The sequence below is a fragment of the Parus major genome, chromosome 2 (genome assembly GCF_001522545.3).
Source record: "Parus major isolate Abel chromosome 2, Parus_major1.1, whole genome shotgun sequence".
Classification (NCBI taxonomy): Eukaryota; Metazoa; Chordata; class Aves; order Passeriformes; family Paridae; genus Parus; species Parus major.
This window is the reverse complement of record NC_031769.1, coordinates 147,279,718-147,297,331: the sequence shown is the minus strand read 5'-3', so window position 1 is coordinate 147,297,331 and position 17,614 is coordinate 147,279,718. Positions and strand designations below refer to the sequence as shown.

General features: G+C 50.0%; 1 protein-coding gene across 1 annotated transcript in view; it reads left to right on the top strand.

Moving 5' to 3' along the window:
• PTP4A3 (protein tyrosine phosphatase 4A3) overlaps nucleotides 1-17,614 on the top strand; it is a 42,331-nt gene that overhangs the window by 15,726 nt on the left and 8,991 nt on the right. Inside the window, exon 2 of the mRNA XM_015618691.1 lies at nucleotides 15,545-16,355. Coding sequence (XP_015474177.1) covers nucleotides 16,251-16,355 — 105 coding nt within the window. The 5' untranslated portion in view covers nucleotides 15,545-16,250. The remainder of the gene's footprint in view (nucleotides 1-15,544; nucleotides 16,356-17,614) is intronic.

Here is a 17,614-nt window from a genome sequence, read left to right as displayed (position 1 = left end):
CCATGTGTTTACATTTCATAAGCTTATTTTAAAACACATATGTATACAAGAGCAGGCTTATTTATATGGCAAATTGGCCTGCTGTGTCCTTACCTGACTTAAGTGTTAAGGAAGCAGCCTTTTTTTAACTTTCTACAAGCACAGTTTAAAATAAAATACTGGTTTGCTCTGTGCCAGTGAATATGCCCAAGAGAGGAGGTCAGGACAAGGTCTTGTTTTCCAACTGTAAAATGTTATTTTGCTTATTTACAGAGCTTCCTCTCACCAGCCATCATTTTAGGTTAATATGTTAATGACAGCTATAGGTAAAAAAAAAAAATCATTTATGTTCCCCAGAGTCTTGGCAAGCCAAAATCCCAAAGTAGCCAGGCTTCCCTGTGAAACAGCTTTTGGGAACTTTCCATCAGTAAAGCAGGATTTGCTGGGTGACCCATTCTACCCAGGTTCTTGGCAAGATTTCTGACTTTAAGTACCCCAAGAAATACTTGAGAAAAGCCTTTGTGGAGGGATCTTGGCATTTCCTACTAGCCCTGGAGGAAGGATTTCATTCTTGATTTTAATCCTCTGAATTGGTAAAGCACCAGTCAGGCTGCAGGAAGGTGAGGATCACTTCTGGTGGTGCAGTTCAGTGATGGAGTGTGAGGAGATGTGTGTGGACCTTAAAGCAGGATGAGGAGGGTGAGGAGAACCCCAGGGAACTATAAATTTACACAAAAGCTAAGGGAAGCTTTGACTGTGGGACATAAAATTCATCTTTCCCGAGGCCTAAGAAGCCCACATGTGTTTTTATGCCTGTGCTTGGAGAACTTTTTCTGCTTCTGTCAAGCTTCCACGTGGGGCTGGTGGATATGAACATGAAGTCCATAGCAGGTAATGAGACAAATGTTGACATTTACACCTAGGAGAGAGCTGGAGAAGACTCAGAGTTGAGGGATGGTTTTCGATCCAGAAAAGCTGTAAACCAAAGCCCTGACCACTGCTGGTTATTTAAAGACTCCAGCAGCACTTCCTGACATGGGAAGGTGCTTGGCCCACGTTCAGCCTGGGCGACTGCTCTCTGCAAAGCCAAATAAACAGCAGCCACTTGAACTTTCCACCTTGCCGGCTCAGCCAGATGCCTCATCCTGGGCCAGGGACGGGCACCATGCCTTGGATGGGCTTTGTGGATGAGCCTCTGGTGGATCCAGAGTGACTACCACATTTCGGGGTTGAGGGAGCATTTCCTGTCTCTGAAGGACCCTAGTGAAAGAGTTTGTGGAGCTAAGAGAGAGCATTTGGGAAGGGAGATCTGTGTCTCCATGCAGCTCTAAGTCCTTCAGTGACCTTGGGAAGGGCAAAAGGAGGAAATCATATCCTTTAACTCCAGAAATGTGCTTTAGATGCTACATCTCCTCACAGGTGCACAGTTCAAGTAGCCAGGACCAGGAATCTCAGCCATCAATCAAGGCATGGCAGTAATGTGTGACTGCAGTGACAATGTGATCTGCAGGATGTCCATGAGGGTGCCAAGGCATCAGTGGTGAGATGCCCATAGCAATGCTTCACCCCTTGGGGAGGTTGGAGGTGGTCCCTTCCAACCTCAGCCCTCCTGTGACAGTCGATGTGAGATGTCAGACAGTGCTCTCTAGGTATTTTGTTGCTTTTATTGAGTTGTAGTCAACATGATGCATGTCCTTCCCCACTTCTGACCCTTCCCCAGGAAGCTCAGATGTTTCAGCAACTCACATGAACCCTGCAGTGGATGCTCCTCACATTCAGCTCCTCAGCCTGGGAACTTTTGCAAGATTTGGCAGCAGGACTGTTGCAGGAGTATTCCACACAGGACCCAGAAATATTGCTGTCAGTGCAGCGTCGGCCGGCCCGGCCGCAGGGTCAGGTCCCTCTGAAATCAGACTGTGGATGAACAAGCTTGAGCACATTCAAATGTTTCGTCTGATTTTCTTGGACTGCAGAGTTTCCAAGGGAGCCAAAATGCTGGCTGCTCCTCTTGTTGACTCTTCAGACCAGAAATACAGCTGGGTTCAGTGGAATAAGGAAGCTCACAATTCTTGTACTGGTGCAGCAGAGAGGGGGGAAAAGCTCACTTTGGAAAAACTCAAATGTCTTTCTAGAGATAAAAATGAGTCCAAGGTGGTGCTCTCTGCCAGTGATAAGCATCAGGGATGATTGCTCGGGCAGCCCTAGGACCAAAATCCTTGCTTGCTGTCCCTCTGAATTTCTGGCAAAGAGGCAAATCCAGGAGCATTTCACTTGATCAGGTTCAAAAAGTGTCCACGCAGGCTTTGGGGAGTGCAGAGAGAAGCTGTGTCAGCGCTGAGCTGGGATGAGAGCACAGGAGACTTAAGGCAGGAGGAGAGCATCACTTTAAACTGCAAATGAACCCTGAAATGACAAAAATCCTGAAGCAAGCCCACATTTTGGGTCAGCCTGGCTGTGAATCAGCTTTAGAAAACAAAAGACAAAACTTTCTGATTTCAGTTTGAGTTACGAACTTACAAACTCTCATTTATCTGGTTTAATGGATGTGAGCCAGAGACATTTTTTGAGGTTAGTGGATGGGACAGCTTCCTGAAAATGAACTCATTGAAAAAGGCGTGGTTTGGAGACAAAGTTAGTCTTGAATTCTCGTATTGTGCAAGGCTGGGTTAATGTGACATGGAGATACTTTCTGTGTATCCCAGAGCTGCTCTTGAGCATCCTCCATCCATTTAGTGCTCTCTGCTAAAATGTACAGGCATTATAAATCACTTCAAAAAATGGAAATAAAAAAAATAAAAAAAAAAATAAAAAAAAATTTTTAGACACATCTGAATGACAGCAAATGTGCAAAAAGCTTTTGCAGAGGACAGCCATGTAACCTTACTCCATTCCCCCAAGATAACAAGAACAGAGTGGCAGTAAACTGTGGATAAGTGGGGCAGCCCTTGGTCCAGCTTTGTGATTTCATGGCCCAGAGATGGGGGTCAGAATAGGAGTGTCTCACTTTGGTGGTTTTTGTCAGCAAATCAGAACAAGGCTATTTCCCCCCCTCTGTTTCCCTTTAAAACACTGATTTATTTTTATCATTGCTTTAAGAATGGCTGTGTATTCCCCACAGCTGTCTTCAGGCATTACAAAAATCAGAATATCTGCCTGAAGCTAGGCATAAAAATGCAGCAGAGGCGTCATGCAGGCAGCTGGGCTAAAATTTGTATCGTCTAAAGTTAGGGGAGATTTCATGGAGCTGTTGTTTGCTTTATTGAAGTGGACAGGTTGAAGACCAGGGTTTTATCACTCCCTGGCATCAGAGGATGCACTACGGGTCCTGGATGTTGTGAATCTTCCTCATCCTTGGTGCTGTGGCTCAATCTGAAAGGGTGGCTGGGATGTGCTCCTGGTGAGGAGTTGGGGATGTTGTCACCAGCTTTGGTGATGCCACAATGATGCTCCTGCCTGCAGCTGTGCTGGAGAAATGGCTGAGCTCAGAGTTGATCCTTAGTGTTAACTAAAAGCTCCTATTCCTACACTATGCCAGTCATCTGGGAGCAGATTTGGGGCGGGTGTTCCTCTGTGCCTGAGTTAGGTGATGGGTGCACCCCTGCAGATGCAGATCACCACAGTCCTGCCAGCTTGTGAGGCTCAGACAGGGTCTGAGCTATATGGGAGAGAGTGGTTGGCATTTCCAAACCTTGTGGGGCAAGTCCCTTGCTGAGGTCCCCACAGTCTTTCAGGTGCCACTGTCTGGTGGAGCTTGAGGGAAGTCCCTCTGTTGCATTTCTAGTAAATGCCAATCCAGGACGTGCTAATGACAGCAGAGAGGATGTGCTCCATCTGCCTGACAAATGACGCTTACAGGAGATCTGGAAACAGGATGGGGATGTTTTATCGACCAGCTGATAAAAGAAAATGCCAGAGAAATTCCCATGTGGGAACGCACAGCAGAGTTTCACCCCATGCCTCAGCATTGAATTACAGTGCTCATTTAGCAACCCTTGGCTGCCTGTCCCAGTGCTGCCCACAGTGTCCTGCCAGTACAGCTGCCTGTTTGTAGAGCGATGAGCTGGGAACGGATCAAGCTGAAAATAAACTTTTTTATTTACTTTTTAACTCCCCCAAGTCAAGATCAACTCCATGGTGCCTTTGCCAAGATGGCCTTGTGCTGGTAGAACTGAGACAAACCAGCACCTGCTGGCTTTGCACTGGAGCTGATGAGCCCCCTGTCCTGTGGCTGGAGGGAACATCTTCAGTGTCCCTTTTCTCTTCTCCCTGTGTCCCACTGTGGTCCAGACCATGCCAGGCTGGTTTTGCTGTTGGTTTTCACGTGCAATGCCAAATTTAAATTATTTGTGAAGTAGCAAAACAACCTTTGTGCTGGCTGCTAGAGTACTCCGTACACATCTGTGCCTGTAGGGTTTTTCTTCTAGGATAGTTGATATATTAATAGGAATGCCCTCATTTTGCCTTTTCTCTGTACCAAAGGAGTTTACAATGCAGGAATTAATTGAGCCTTAAGTCAGCACTGGGAGACTTCTGCAAAGTCTCCATAGATATTCGTCAATGTTTTGTCTTCTGTTTGCAGAAGCCTGGCTCTTTAGGAAGTAGCATGAAAAAGAGATGGAGAAAAACCCTCTCAAAATACACCCATGGCCAACAGAATAGGGAATGTCTGTCTGCCTCCTCCCCAGGCTGAAACCCTCTTATGTGCCCCTGGGAGCAGAGGGACAGGGACCACTCTGGATGGATCTCAAAGCCTATATTAAACCCAAACAGCTTGTTACTGGTCTTGCTTTTTCATTCACCTCCTTTCCCTTTTTCCCTGCTGAGAGGCAGAGCATGTGCGTGTACATCCCCAGAAACATTTACTATCATCAGTCGGCTTCATCATAAATGATGAATTTGGTCTTGCAGCTTTTTTTACCCAGGGAAGCTCATTTGCTTTCAGCTTGATTAGAGCCTGCTCCAGCGCAGCAAGGGTGGCTGGGAAATGCCACCCACGCCGGGGTGTCAAAATGCCTCAGAAACCATCCGGGAGCCAGGGAGCCAAGCAGAGCCGGGAAACCAAGCGGAGCCAGAGCAGCTTGCGTGTCTCCAGGCCATTAAAGCTCACCCCTGGGGCTGGGGAGGATGTGCAGAGCACGGATGAAACACTGCATCCTGCCTGTCCCATCCCTGCTGGATCCGGCCGTAGGAGCTGAGGAAGTTTTCCTGCTTAGCCAGGGTGGGGAGGCTTCACATCTCAGCCTTTATTTAATTTTCAGGTGATAAAAGCGTCGCTTCCTTGCCTGGCGCGTTCAGAGCAGCCAGCACCTTCAAACACTCCCTTTTCTCCGGGGAATTTGCATTTCCCTAAAGGCAGCACCAGATTTATGCAAAGATCTAGATGAAAGAAAGTCAAAGGCAAAGCATGCTCATGAGTAAGCTTTCCTGGGCATTTCCTGAACAGTCAGATGCTTTCCTTCCACCCTTTTGGCATTTTGGGGAGAAGTGATGCTTGACTACAGGTTCCTCCAGCCCCAAAACCACTTGGTGATGACCACTTCACCTCCACATTGTCCCAAGAGCGGTATCAATCTGGAAAGGTGCTTTGAGGTTGTGACATCCCGCTGTTGAATTTGCTTTTCCTGGGTGCACCATTCCATGGGAGGGGACATCCCCTCTTGTTGTGGTGTTTCCACTCTAGACAGAATGGATTTCTTCCTCATCCTGCCATTCCCCTGAGGATCCATCTCCTTCGGTGATCTCCAAAATCACCTGGGTGCGGTCCATCAAAGCCAGCTGGCTGTGCTGCATGACCTTCTCCTTGCTTTCCCTCACAGGATGGGAAGAGCACCAAGTATCATCATCCCTCAGTGGCTCTGACACAAGCTTCTTGCTCATGCAAATCATTACAATTTCCCTTCCTGAGATACCAGGGAGTTTACTGGCTTTTACAAAGCCACTGCTGGAAATCCTTCCTGTGAATGACAGGAACAGGATTGGATGACTGTTCATCTTCTGTATCGAAAGACAGTTCATTTAAGTTCAAGAAGCGCCAGGATCTGTATAGTTTGCCATCTTTTTTTAGCTGGTTTTGCCTCCAACAGTGGCTGGGAGCAGCCTTGGCATGCTAGAGCATCTCTGTGTGACAAGTGAGGATGTGATTTAAAATGTGTTCATCTGGGGCTGCAGCAGCTGCTCTCTGCTTCTAGTGTGCAGTCCAGAAAGGAACAGTCTTGATGGTAAATGGGGAGCTCATTTTTGCAGTCCAAGACCATGTCCCAAGCTGCAGCATTGTAGAGCTCCAGCCCAAAGGATTTTTCACCCCATTTACCTAATTCTCAGAGCATCCTGTTCGAGCAAGGCTTTTTTAATTCCTTGGTTAAACTTGAATCCAGTTTGAACCCCACTTGATGAAGAAGCAAGTGGGAAGCTGGGTGGGAGCTGATGTGGAGGACCCAGGGGAAGGATCATGGTGACACCCAACCACCCTGGCCATCAGGCACTCAGAGAATCATGCAATGGCTTGGGATGGAAAGGACCTTTAAAGATTATCTAGTTTCAACCGTGCTGCCATGGGCAGGGACACACCTTCCATTGCAACCAGGTTCCTCAAGGCCTCATCCAGCCTGGCCTTGAACACTTCCAGGGATGGAGCAGCCACAGCTTCTGGGGACAACTTACTTCAGTGTGTCACCACTACCATCATAACAAATTTCCTCCTAATGCTCAAGATGAACCGGCCTTCTTTCAGTTTAAAGCTGTTGCTTTTTGTACTATCACTACAGGCCTGTGTAAAAGTCTTTTTCCATCTCCTTTTTTCAACCTCCCTTTAATACATTGAAAACCTGCAACAAGGTCTCCCTGGCCACCAATTCCTGAGCTGTAGAAAGAGCCACGGCCACATCCTCACCTTTTCATGTCTATCTGAGCCCAGCTGCAAGGTGCATTTCCAAGGGGCTTTGAGTTCTGTTAGTTGGAAAAGTTCTGAATTTGGGAAAAGTTCTGTAGTTGGGAAAAGGCCTCAAGTTGCACCAGGGGAGGTTCAGGCTGGATATCAGGAAGTTTCTTCACTGAAGGAGTTACTCAGCACTAGAATGGGCTACTCAGGGAAGTGGTGCAAACCATCCCTAAAGTGTTCAAAAATGGGTAGACACGGTTCTCGGGAATATGGTTTGGTGGGCAGGATGGTACTTGATAGAAGGATGGGCTTGATGAGCTTGGAGAGCCTTTCCAACCTGAATGATTCTACAGTTCTGTGATTCTGGTTTGCAGACCCTGAGCAATCTGAGCTTTGCACTGGCTTAATCTCCTTCCTCCAAAGTGATGCTTGATCCTCCCTCCTTCCAGTTTAGTCCCCCATCTCCCATGTGGACAAGGTGCAAATTAAGCTGAAGACATGAGGCAGTGCTTTACACACAAGGCAAGCTTTGCAGAGCAAGTGGAGACATTTATGTCCCTGCAGCAAGAACAGCTGTGACTTTCAGCATTTCATGCCCTTTGATCTTTTATTTGAAAGAAAACCACCTTTGTTGGCTCTGCGAGCTCCCACGGGTGGGGGACAACTCTTGGCACAGCTCTGGGGTTTTGCGCAAGGGCGGCAGAACCAAAGGGTTTTGTCCCTGTTGCTGAGGATGGCTGGGTCCAGGAGGGTAGGAGAGGGTGCAGGGGAGCAAGAGAGGGTGCAGGATCAGGCCATGCTGTAGCCATGCATCCAAAACTTGCAGCTTGGAAGTACCCACCTTTGTCCCTAGAGCTTTGTGGACACGTTGCTTTTGCAGAGCACTTGTCCTGTGGCACCCATGGAGCTCTGCTGTGGCTTTTTGCTGGAGCTGAGGAGTTTACCAGAAGAGGGTTTTAGGGGAAATCATCTCTGCAGGACCTGGGCTTAATGGGAGAAGCCAGGAGCATGACATGCTGGGGTGTCTTGATAATATTGCCAGACCTTGCCACATCCCACCTAGGAGCAGCCTATTTTCCCATCTCCCTTCACTTGCTCCATGGCTTTTAATTATCCTGGCTAACACTCAGTCATGTTTCTCCCAGGATCTCTGTATTGTTTATAGTCCTGAGGGACACCTCTCACCTACATGCAGCATCTCTGTCCCATGCTGCTGGAAAAGGGACATCCCTGGAGGGGCTATTTCAAGGAGCACCTTCTGCTGTTAAAGTGACAATAGCCATAGCTGAGGAGGATAAGAAGGATACAACCCAGGGGTTGTCTGCTGTCCCCATGGGCTTGGTGGCTGCCTTCAGAAGTGCTTTGGTGTCCACCACAAAAAGGAGAGGGCTGGTAGTGCTGCCACCTCTCATCAGCCTGTCATGATATGTGTGACCCTGTCTCCATGGAGTGAAATGTGTAAACTAAATAATGCAGAGCAAGAACGAGATGGTTTGGGAGGACAATCCGAGGCAGCACAGGGTCTGGATGGTGGAGGAAGCTCAGAGACCCATAAACACCATCTAAACCTGGTGCCATTGACTTGGAAGAGATGCCTTTCTCCAGAGCTTGGCTTCTCAGGGCAATCCTGACCATAGCTTGATGCCACCAGAGATCTTTCCATGGGACACATCACAGGCAGAGCATGTTCTGTCCTGTATTGCATCCCCAGCATGTCACAGAGCACTATTTCAACATCATCTGCAGGTCAAAATCCACCCTTTGGGTAGATTTGAGTCCCCTGGAGCCCCCTTCATCATCAGCAAACTTCCATCAAAGCTGCCGCAGCCTGTCTGGGTTGGGGGTTGTGCAAGAGGCACCAGTGACGCAGACAGAGCTCTCTGGTGGCCTTGGGTCAGGGCTGCTGGTGGCTTGACAAGGTAAGACCAGGTAATGTAGGGACAACTTCCCATCAGGATCCCACCACCGAGGAGGGACATGGCAAATAGCAAAGGTCTGGTGGCACAGGCTCAAACTGACCTTAAAGGGGAGGTCATGGCAGCTCCTCCCTGCCCTTCCTAGGAGTGTGCTGCTGTTTCTCATGTTTCCCCCCAAAAAACTGCACCATTCTGCACCCCCACCCCCAAACGTTGCCACCTGCCACAAGTATTAAATTAGCTCAAAATACTTTGAGAAACCACAAGAAAAAAGCTCAGCTGCACCAGAGTTTCAGGGTGGGAGAGACACATGGCAGTGGCACTTGTTGGGGAGGACTACTGGGTCAGTTTGCCCCCAGTGTGTGTTTTGGGGTGAGGATGCTACATTTGGATTCTTTTCTTTACAAAGATAGTGTTGGACAAGGCTTGAAGCCTGGAAATGCCCAATCACACACAGAATTGCTTTTTTTCCCTGATACTTCTGGCCAAAAGAAATCCCTGGAGGATGGGGGGAGCTGGCTCCCAGTATTTGGGGTGCCTGACTTCCCTGTGCATCGGGCGCCAGAGCGTGGGGACCATCCATCCCCAAACAACCAAGCCTTTCACCCCTCCCCAAAAAAACACTCTAGGGCACACCCTTTGCAGATTTGGGAGGCAGCCAGCCCCAAGCCTGTTATTACTTTTCCCTTTGGAGTTGGCCTCTCTTCCTCCCCCCTTTCTTTTTTTTTCCTCCTTCCCCTTCAAATCCAAGCCAGGAAAAGCCTCTGACGTTGGCACCACAGCTGCAAGCTCCTTGTGGCTGCTGGGGGAAGGCAGTGGAGGGGATATCCCAGACCATAAAACCAGGATCTTGCTGTGAGCAGGGCCACCAGTGGCTGCCTGTGAGTTGTCCACTGCTGGGGACAGGGAGGGAGGGATGGATGGGGGACTGTGTTCAGCTGGGGGGGGTTCCTTTTCCCCACAGTGTGGAAGTTCTTGTGCTTTTCTGTGTTTTTTATTATCCTCTGATGGCTGAATCTCTTCTGATACCAGAAGGAATTAGATTAAAAAGCTGTACATGGAGACTTCAAATTCGAGTTGCCTGGGGAGGGAATTCGTGTGAAGGGAAAAGCAGAAATTCCAGCTAAAGAGCTGTTGAAGGGGTGCTTAAAGCATCATGTTTCCTTCAGGGCATTGTCCCATGAGCTCTGGAGAGGAGAGGCAGCCCTGACACTGCTGGCATCAAAGGAATCCCAATGTGGGCACAGGGTCCATGTCCAGGGGTTGTGAGTCTGGGTGAGAGGGAAAAACAACTCCAAAAAGAACCTTTATAGACACTTTCCACACTGCCTCAGCCTCTCTTCAAAGATAAAAGGTGCACATACAAGATAAGAAAGGGTTGATCATGTTACCAGTGCCTCTGGTGCATTCCCCAGCTTGCTCAGTACTGGGAGGATTGTGCTCTTTTTTTTTACCTGGCTGGCTGGCTTGCTGCCTCAGCTTCCCCATTCCTCTCTCTTTTCTGGTGTCCTGAGTCCCTCCTGCTTGCAAATGTCCACGCCAACATCATGCCGGTGTCTTTCCCTCCTCTCTAAATGCTACTAAACTCCTTAAGTCCAGCTGGATCTGTAAAATCAAGGGCTGCACAGCTCTCTTTGGTGAAATTTTGTGTTAGGTGGTATTTACTGCACACCAAAAAGGAGGTGGGGAAAGATGCATGACCTGGTTTATCTTGCAGGTGTGTTTTCATGGGCTGCCAAGAGCCCCCCGTCGCTCTCCCTCTGCACCTGTGCATTTTTATTCCTCCTTGTCACGTTTTGCTCAGAAAACATCACATGCAGTGAGAGAAACAACCTAAAAAATAACCCCACAATGCTTCCCTGGCAGATGGTGCCGGGCACTGCTTCACTCCTGGCAGCAGGTACCCCACAGCCACCACGGTACCCAGCATGGCTTTTCCAGGACATCCCATCTGCTTTGTCCAGCTCTGCACCTGGAGCAGGATGTGCCAGTGGCTGTTACACCTCTCCCCACAGATTCCGGCTCCTGCCGGGTGTTTTGTTTCCGTCGCTCTCCTCCTGGACCTTTCCTGTTTCCTTCCGTGCGGATGCAACTGGAGGAAATCTCAGCACATTGGCTGTGTCCCAGCTGCAGCCACAGGCTGAGGACACAGGAGCAGGACTGTGGCTCTCTGTGTCGTTGGACCTGTCCTCCCTGGCAGTGATGGCGATGGTGGCAGTGGTGATGCTGCTAGTGCTGGTGGAAGTGGTGGTGCTTCTCATGCTGGTGAAACCTGGTGGTGGCAGTGCTAGTGTTGCTCATAGTAGTGGCAGTGGTGACATTGTTGGCAATGGCTGGAATGGTGGCAGTGGTGGTGGTGCTGCTGATGTCTGTTGGAGTGGTGACGTGGTGTTGGTGGCAGTGGTGCTGCTTATGCTGGTGGTAGTGGTAATGATGCCAGTGGCGCTCCTCCTTTTGATAGCAGTGGTGACACTGGTGGCAGTGGTGATGCTCATGGCAGTGGTCATTGTGCTGGTTGTGGGTGGCAATGCTGTCAATGGTGGTGCTGCTGATTCTGGTTACAGTGATGATGGTGGCAGTGGTGACACTGGTGGTGTTGCTCATGCTGGTGGCAGCGGTGACAGTGGTGGTACCACTGGTACAGATCTTATGTGTGCAGCTGAGCCTTACAGACCTGCTCCCTGTGGTCACTCATGTCAGTGCCAATGGATGCATGCAGAAACTTCTGCATGGGGATAACTGGAAATACTCAGAAATTTGGAGTCAGTTTTTGGAAGTGCGTGTTGGGAGCAGGGAGAGCAGGACTTCATCAGCCTTAAGGGGAAAGAGCTGGTCAGTGTCTTGCTACGTGAGCTGAAAGCAGGAGAGAGGTCAAGAAAGCATGACACAGCTGGGTGTTTTGTTGGGTTTCTCTGAAGGTGAACTTTGAACAGGAGATGTGCTCACTCCAAGATTGCTATATTTATATACGGGTGACATACACATTGTTTGGGTAAGTAAGAGCCTTTGTTCCGAGTCCCACTGCTAAAGCCCATGTGGAGCGACACTTTGGCTCTGCAGAGCTTCCTTTTCCTTCTCTTGGGGATGTGCTGTGTTTAGGAAAACTTGACTCCACCATCTGTGTCCCACTAGCCGGGTACCAGCAGCACAGCTGGCGGGTCAAGCATCAGCTCACCGCTCCAACCAAGCTCTTGCATTCACTGGGTGAAGAAGATCTGACCTTTATTTTTTATCAAGTTGCTGTGAGGAAAATCAGCCTCATCCCTGTGTTGGAGGCTCAGTCTGTGGACATCTGGGAATAGGCCAAGACATTTGTAATGGTCTTGCCACACTGCAGAGGAATATTTTGGAGAGCCCTGTGATCTCCTCAGCTTTGGAGGTGTAAGACAAGGAGACGATGAGCTCAGTGGTCCCCATCCCCTAGAGCAGCATCGTTCACTCTCTCTTGCCACACTGGTGTGTGTTCATGTGGGATCCTCAGTGGGCTCTTGGCTGCAAAATTCTTGTGTAGGAAGCAGAAATTTTCACAGTCAGGGTGAAAAGAAAATCACAGAATCATTAAAGTTGGAAAAGATCTCTGAGGTCAGTTGTTAACCTAGCACCGCCATGTCTGCCACTAAACCATGTGCCATGTTCATGTTTCTTCTGAACACTTCCAGGGATACTGATTCTGCCACTTCCCTGGGCAGCTTGCTCCAATGTCTGAGCACCCTTTTAGTGAAGAAATGTTTCCTTATACCCAATCTAAACCTCCCCTGGCACAACTTAAGGCTGTTTCATCTTGTCTTGTTGCTTTGTTGCGTGGAAGAAGAGACCAGCCCCCACGTGGCTACAGCCTCCTTTCATTGGGCTTCTCCAAGATGGGTTTGAGCCTGACAGGCCAGTGCTGCATTTCTGAGCATCCTCATCCAGGGTTTGTTCACTGTGTCCTCACATGCTTCCTCTAGATCCCCCGGAGTGCTCAAATCAGAAGGATTTATATTCCACTTGGCAGGTTATTAATACTAGCTGAAATTCCCTTTTCCACATTGTTCTGCCATGCTTAATATGGAGATCAGCCTTGCAGCCTGAAACTCCGGGGATGATTTGTGATTGAATATCCATTAGGGATTTACGGGCTTCGGGGCTGAATTGCTGGGACGTGCGATTGCCAAAATACTTGAAACGCTTCCACTGGAGAGGAGACCTTGTGGGAAAGGAGCACTCGCTGTTCCCGTAGGCAGCCGGTTCCCACTGAGCCTCCGTTACTGGCAGCGAGCACACCCAAGCCAATAAAAAATTGTCCGGGATCCGGAGCGCCGATGGAGCATGAACTCAGATGATGACAGGGGGCAGTGCAGGCATTGGTGCTGGCAGCAGCTGCCAGTCCCATGGGGTTGCTCAGTGGGTGGGATTTAATCCAGGACATGGGTAAACATGGGCACAGCTCGTTTTAATGTCCCTGGCAGCCGGTTAGAACAAGGTATGAGGTTGTTTGGAGGGAGAAAAGTCGTTTTGTAATGCTTTCCCTTGTGCACTTCTGGTGCTGGTGCATCAAATCAGATTGATCATCAGGATCAGATCAAATCATTAGGACAGATGGCATTAAACACACTGGAAGCCTGCAGAGCAAAGGCATAAGAAGTAAAAGCAAAAGATCCTCAAGTCCTTTGCTTCAGAGAAACTGGGCTTTCAAGGTGATGTTTTGGGGCAATTTCTGTTTCACATCAGCTGTTCCCTTTATGCAAGCAACTGTGGCTGCCCATCTCTCACACCTCCCATCCCTTTGGAGGGTTTTAAGCACTCTTTTCCTTGGAATGAAAAAGATTAACTTTGCTGAGGGGACTGCCAGCAGGCTTTCTTTGGGAAACATTCACTCACTGGCTTGCTGGCTCTTTTTGTGGTTGTGCTGGCCAGCAGATGGGCAGCTGGACATGTAGGAGCCACTTGGCCAAAACCAGCCCAAAACTACCCTCCAGAAATACCAGATTGGTTTTTACCAGGCTGTGGTGAGATTGTCTTGGGGAGAAGCAGATCCCACAAACAAAGTAATGGGTGGGATCATCACTGAAAAAGCATGGTGTACACTGTGAGGAGAGCAGGTTTCTCAACCCATCTTGCAGGATCATTGCAAGCTTTGAGCAAAAATCCCAGCTGCTGTTGTCGGGGGGGGAGGGTCATCTATCCTGGGGGGGTTCAGCATCATCTGTGGGCTGAGCTGCTCTGAATCACACCTAAAATGCTGCAGGGACACAGCTCCCACCTCACTCCCATGCCTCAGCCAAGCTCCCAGCCTCCATCAACTGCTAAAATCTGATTTCTCAATGGAGACTGGAAAATCTTTCCCCCTGAGTGTCCCACTCATCCCCTGTAGCTCAGGCAGGGACTGAACTTTGCAGAACATCCTCACAGGGCTGTGGGATAGCATTATCCCCTTTTTTATGGGCAAAAAAAATGAGTCAGGTGTGATGCTTGTTTGGAAGAGTCCATGATTTTAGCAGCCAAACTGGGCACATTTAGCAGAGCATCTCTGCTTCCCTTCACCTCATCTGGCTTTTTTCCTGTTGCTATTTAACTTTTTAATTCTTGGGTACCACTGGCGAAGCATGAGCTGTTAAACATGTTGTAAATGATGCTCAGGCCTGGATGAACCCATTGTCAGTGCCCAGGTGCTGTGATGAGCTGCTCAAGGCTCAGCTTATCTCCCTGCTCCCACTTTGTCTCATTGCATAAGGGTGAAGCAATCCAGAGGGGAAAGTTTCTGGCTGCTGTGAGGAGAGGCAAGGGGGTGCCTGCTGGCCTGGCTCGGGTTACTTATGTGCTTATGGTCTATTTTGAGGCCCTGGCCACCCAGCACTAAGCAGCCGCTGACCTGGGGAAAGGACCAGCTTCAAAACAAGAGTCCAGTGGGGAACAACCTGGGGAGGCTCCAGCTGGGTTTTCCTCGGCTCTGAGTGGGGCTGGCAGAGCCCTTGCCTCCCTGCTGGGCCAAATATCTCACGGATTTGGGTGTTTCCACAGTGGGAACTGATTTTCTTTTTTAATTCTTCCCACTGCCATCCTTGAAAGCAAAGATGCCACGGGTTGAGGGGCCGGGCTCCGTTACTGGGAGCGATGCGCTGGCTGTGTGGGAATGTGGATGAGCAGGCTGGGAGACACATCCATCACTAACCCTGGCAAAACCACACACACACACACAACCCCCTCCTCGGCCCCCCCTCCCCAAGATAGCTCATTTGCAGGCGGCTTAATTCTCCTAAGAGCATTAGAGGTGCATTTGGTGGACATGAGCCCAGCACCAGGAGCATGTGGCCGATTAGCAGCAGCGGCAGCTGGTTTCAGACACAGCGTGCATTTGGGGTGGAGATACTCAGCCTGCTTTTTGGGGACACAAAGGTGAGGTCTGGGGGGTCTGGATGGGTGTCAGGGGGTCAGCTGGTGTGGATTGGGTGCTTAAATCCACCAGCAGGTGCAGATGTTGGGTGGCATATTGAAGCAAGGCCTTCCCTGCCATGTGCTTTTCAGTTCTGCGGGTGAAATGTGAGTTACCCTCTCTGGCTTTTTAGTGCCATTTCAGCTCTCCAGATGATATTTCAGCTTTAGCTTTAAATACCACCTCACTTTCTAATCTGTGGTCTCCTGTGAAGATGACAATGGTCAGGGATGCTCTGGTCAGGGATGCTCATACGGGATGTAGAAATGATGGTGCCTTCAGGGGCACCCACACCAGGCAGGGGCTTCCATGGGGAGGAGGACACTCTCACCACTGTGTTTCCCTTTCTCTCCTCTGCAGCCTCGCTCTCCGCTGGGATTTATGGAGGTGCTGAGGAGCAGCTGTGAGCCCCGCAGCCCCCGGCAGCCCGCCCTGTGAAGCAGCCCCCGGCCGCCTCTCCTCGTCTCGCCCAGCACCCCGACCCTCCGACTCAACCATTCAAGGCTCCCGTGCATGGATCGCCCCAGCGAGGCACCGCTGCCGGACGCCGCCGACGCCGCCCCGTAGGCTCCCGGCCCCCCGTGCCGCCCCCAAGTACTCCACATACCCCGATGGGGTAACGTGACGGGGGTCACCCTCCCGCCACCACCACCCCCCATATGCAGAGGCCTTTCTAGAGCGCCCGGGAGCGCGCGGCACCGGAGGCAGCAGCCGCTCACCGTCGCGCACACGCAGAGAACGCCAACACTACAGCAAAGGGATTTTTTTTTTTTTTTTAATTATTATTATCATTAATATTTTTATTTTTTTTTCCCCATCTGGCTTTTTTTGTGCCTGGGGGAGCTTGTGGTGTGTCAAGGAAGCCGGCGCGCTCCCAGGAGTTGGGATTATTTGCACAACGTCTGTATATTGAGTTCTCGATCCTGTTTTATTTTTATTTTTGAAGCGCAGAAGGGTTGTTGGGTTTTTGTTTGTTTTGGGGTTTTTTTGCCCCTCCACACCACACTTTTCTTGGGTTTTTCCCCCACCACTGTCAGCACCACCTCACCTTCCCACTGTCCCCACCATGGCCCGGATGAACCGCCCTGCACCCGTGGAGGTCTGCTACAAAAACATGAGGTTCCTCATCACCCACAACCCCACCAATGCCACACTCAGCACCTTCTTGGAGGTAAGGAGGGGAGACTGGAAAGTGGGGACCTGGGTCCAGTTGTATCTTTTGAGGCTAAAAGCTGATGTCAATGAAAGGACAGCACATCCCCTTTGGTGCCACAGCCCCAGGTGCCATCCTGGGGCAGTGGGTCTAATCATTGTCAGCTTTTTGGGATGGGATGTTTTTCAGGACCCCAAATGTCATGTTTGCACACATTAGAGATGGAGCAGAGTTTCCCCATTCCCATTTCATCTCCTGCCAGATCCAGTAGCACATCATGTCACAGGGCTTTGGAGCGATGCACATGGGTGCACGCAACCTGCCCTGTTCCTCCCAGCACCTTGATAGTCGCTTTTCATCCCAAATGTGCCAGCGTATTTCCAGTGCCTAGAGTGTGCTGGGTAGTGCTGGAGATCTTGGTGTTGAAGAGCCAGCACTGGTAGCAGCTGTGTGAGTGCCACTGCCTCAGGGTGACAGGCTGTGATTTGGGGACAGCCACCCCATACTCTGCATGCTGTCCACCAGGCAATGGGACCACACCAGTGGGAAGAGAGAAAAGTTTCCCTTTCCTCCAGTCTTTTAAACTTTTAGCTGGGCTGCTGAGCATGTGGGGCTCACCACGGTCTGGTGAGCGCACATGGGGAACAAAGGAGGTGGATCATTGGTAGGGATGATCTCATGGTGCCTGGAGAGGCCGGCGCACCGGGCACGTAATCCGGGGGCAATCCTCTCACCGGGCAATGAGCCATGCTGGAAACATCCCAAGTCCCACGCCTGAGCCTGCAGCATGTTAGAGTGATGATGGGATACAGCAGCGAGGTGGAGAAGGAGCCCCTGAGCCATCTGTGAGATGCTGAGCTCCGTTTGTGGGGCATGCTACGACTCCCCCCACAGCTGCCTCCATGCATTTCTGCATCAGGAGTGTGACCTCACCAGGCACAAATAATTTCTCCTTCAGAGGACTTGCACCCATGTCAGGGATGTTTCTTTGCCTGGGGTGTAAAATCCCTGCTGATGTGGCTGTGAGGGCTTAAAAATAAATGGCTCCATTGGTACTTATGAGTGAGGAGTCATGAAGATGCTGGTTAAAAATCCTACGAGGCCACGTGGCTTTGGTGTCCTGGGATTTCATGTTTCCTTGTGCCTGCCAGGCTGGGTGGACCACAGGTCAGAGGTTCAGAGAAGGGGCACAGCACTGTTTTAGGGTCCATACTGCTCTACATGGTCATAACAGGGCTTGGGTGTGTTGGGTTAACTGGGGTGCATCTGGCAGGATC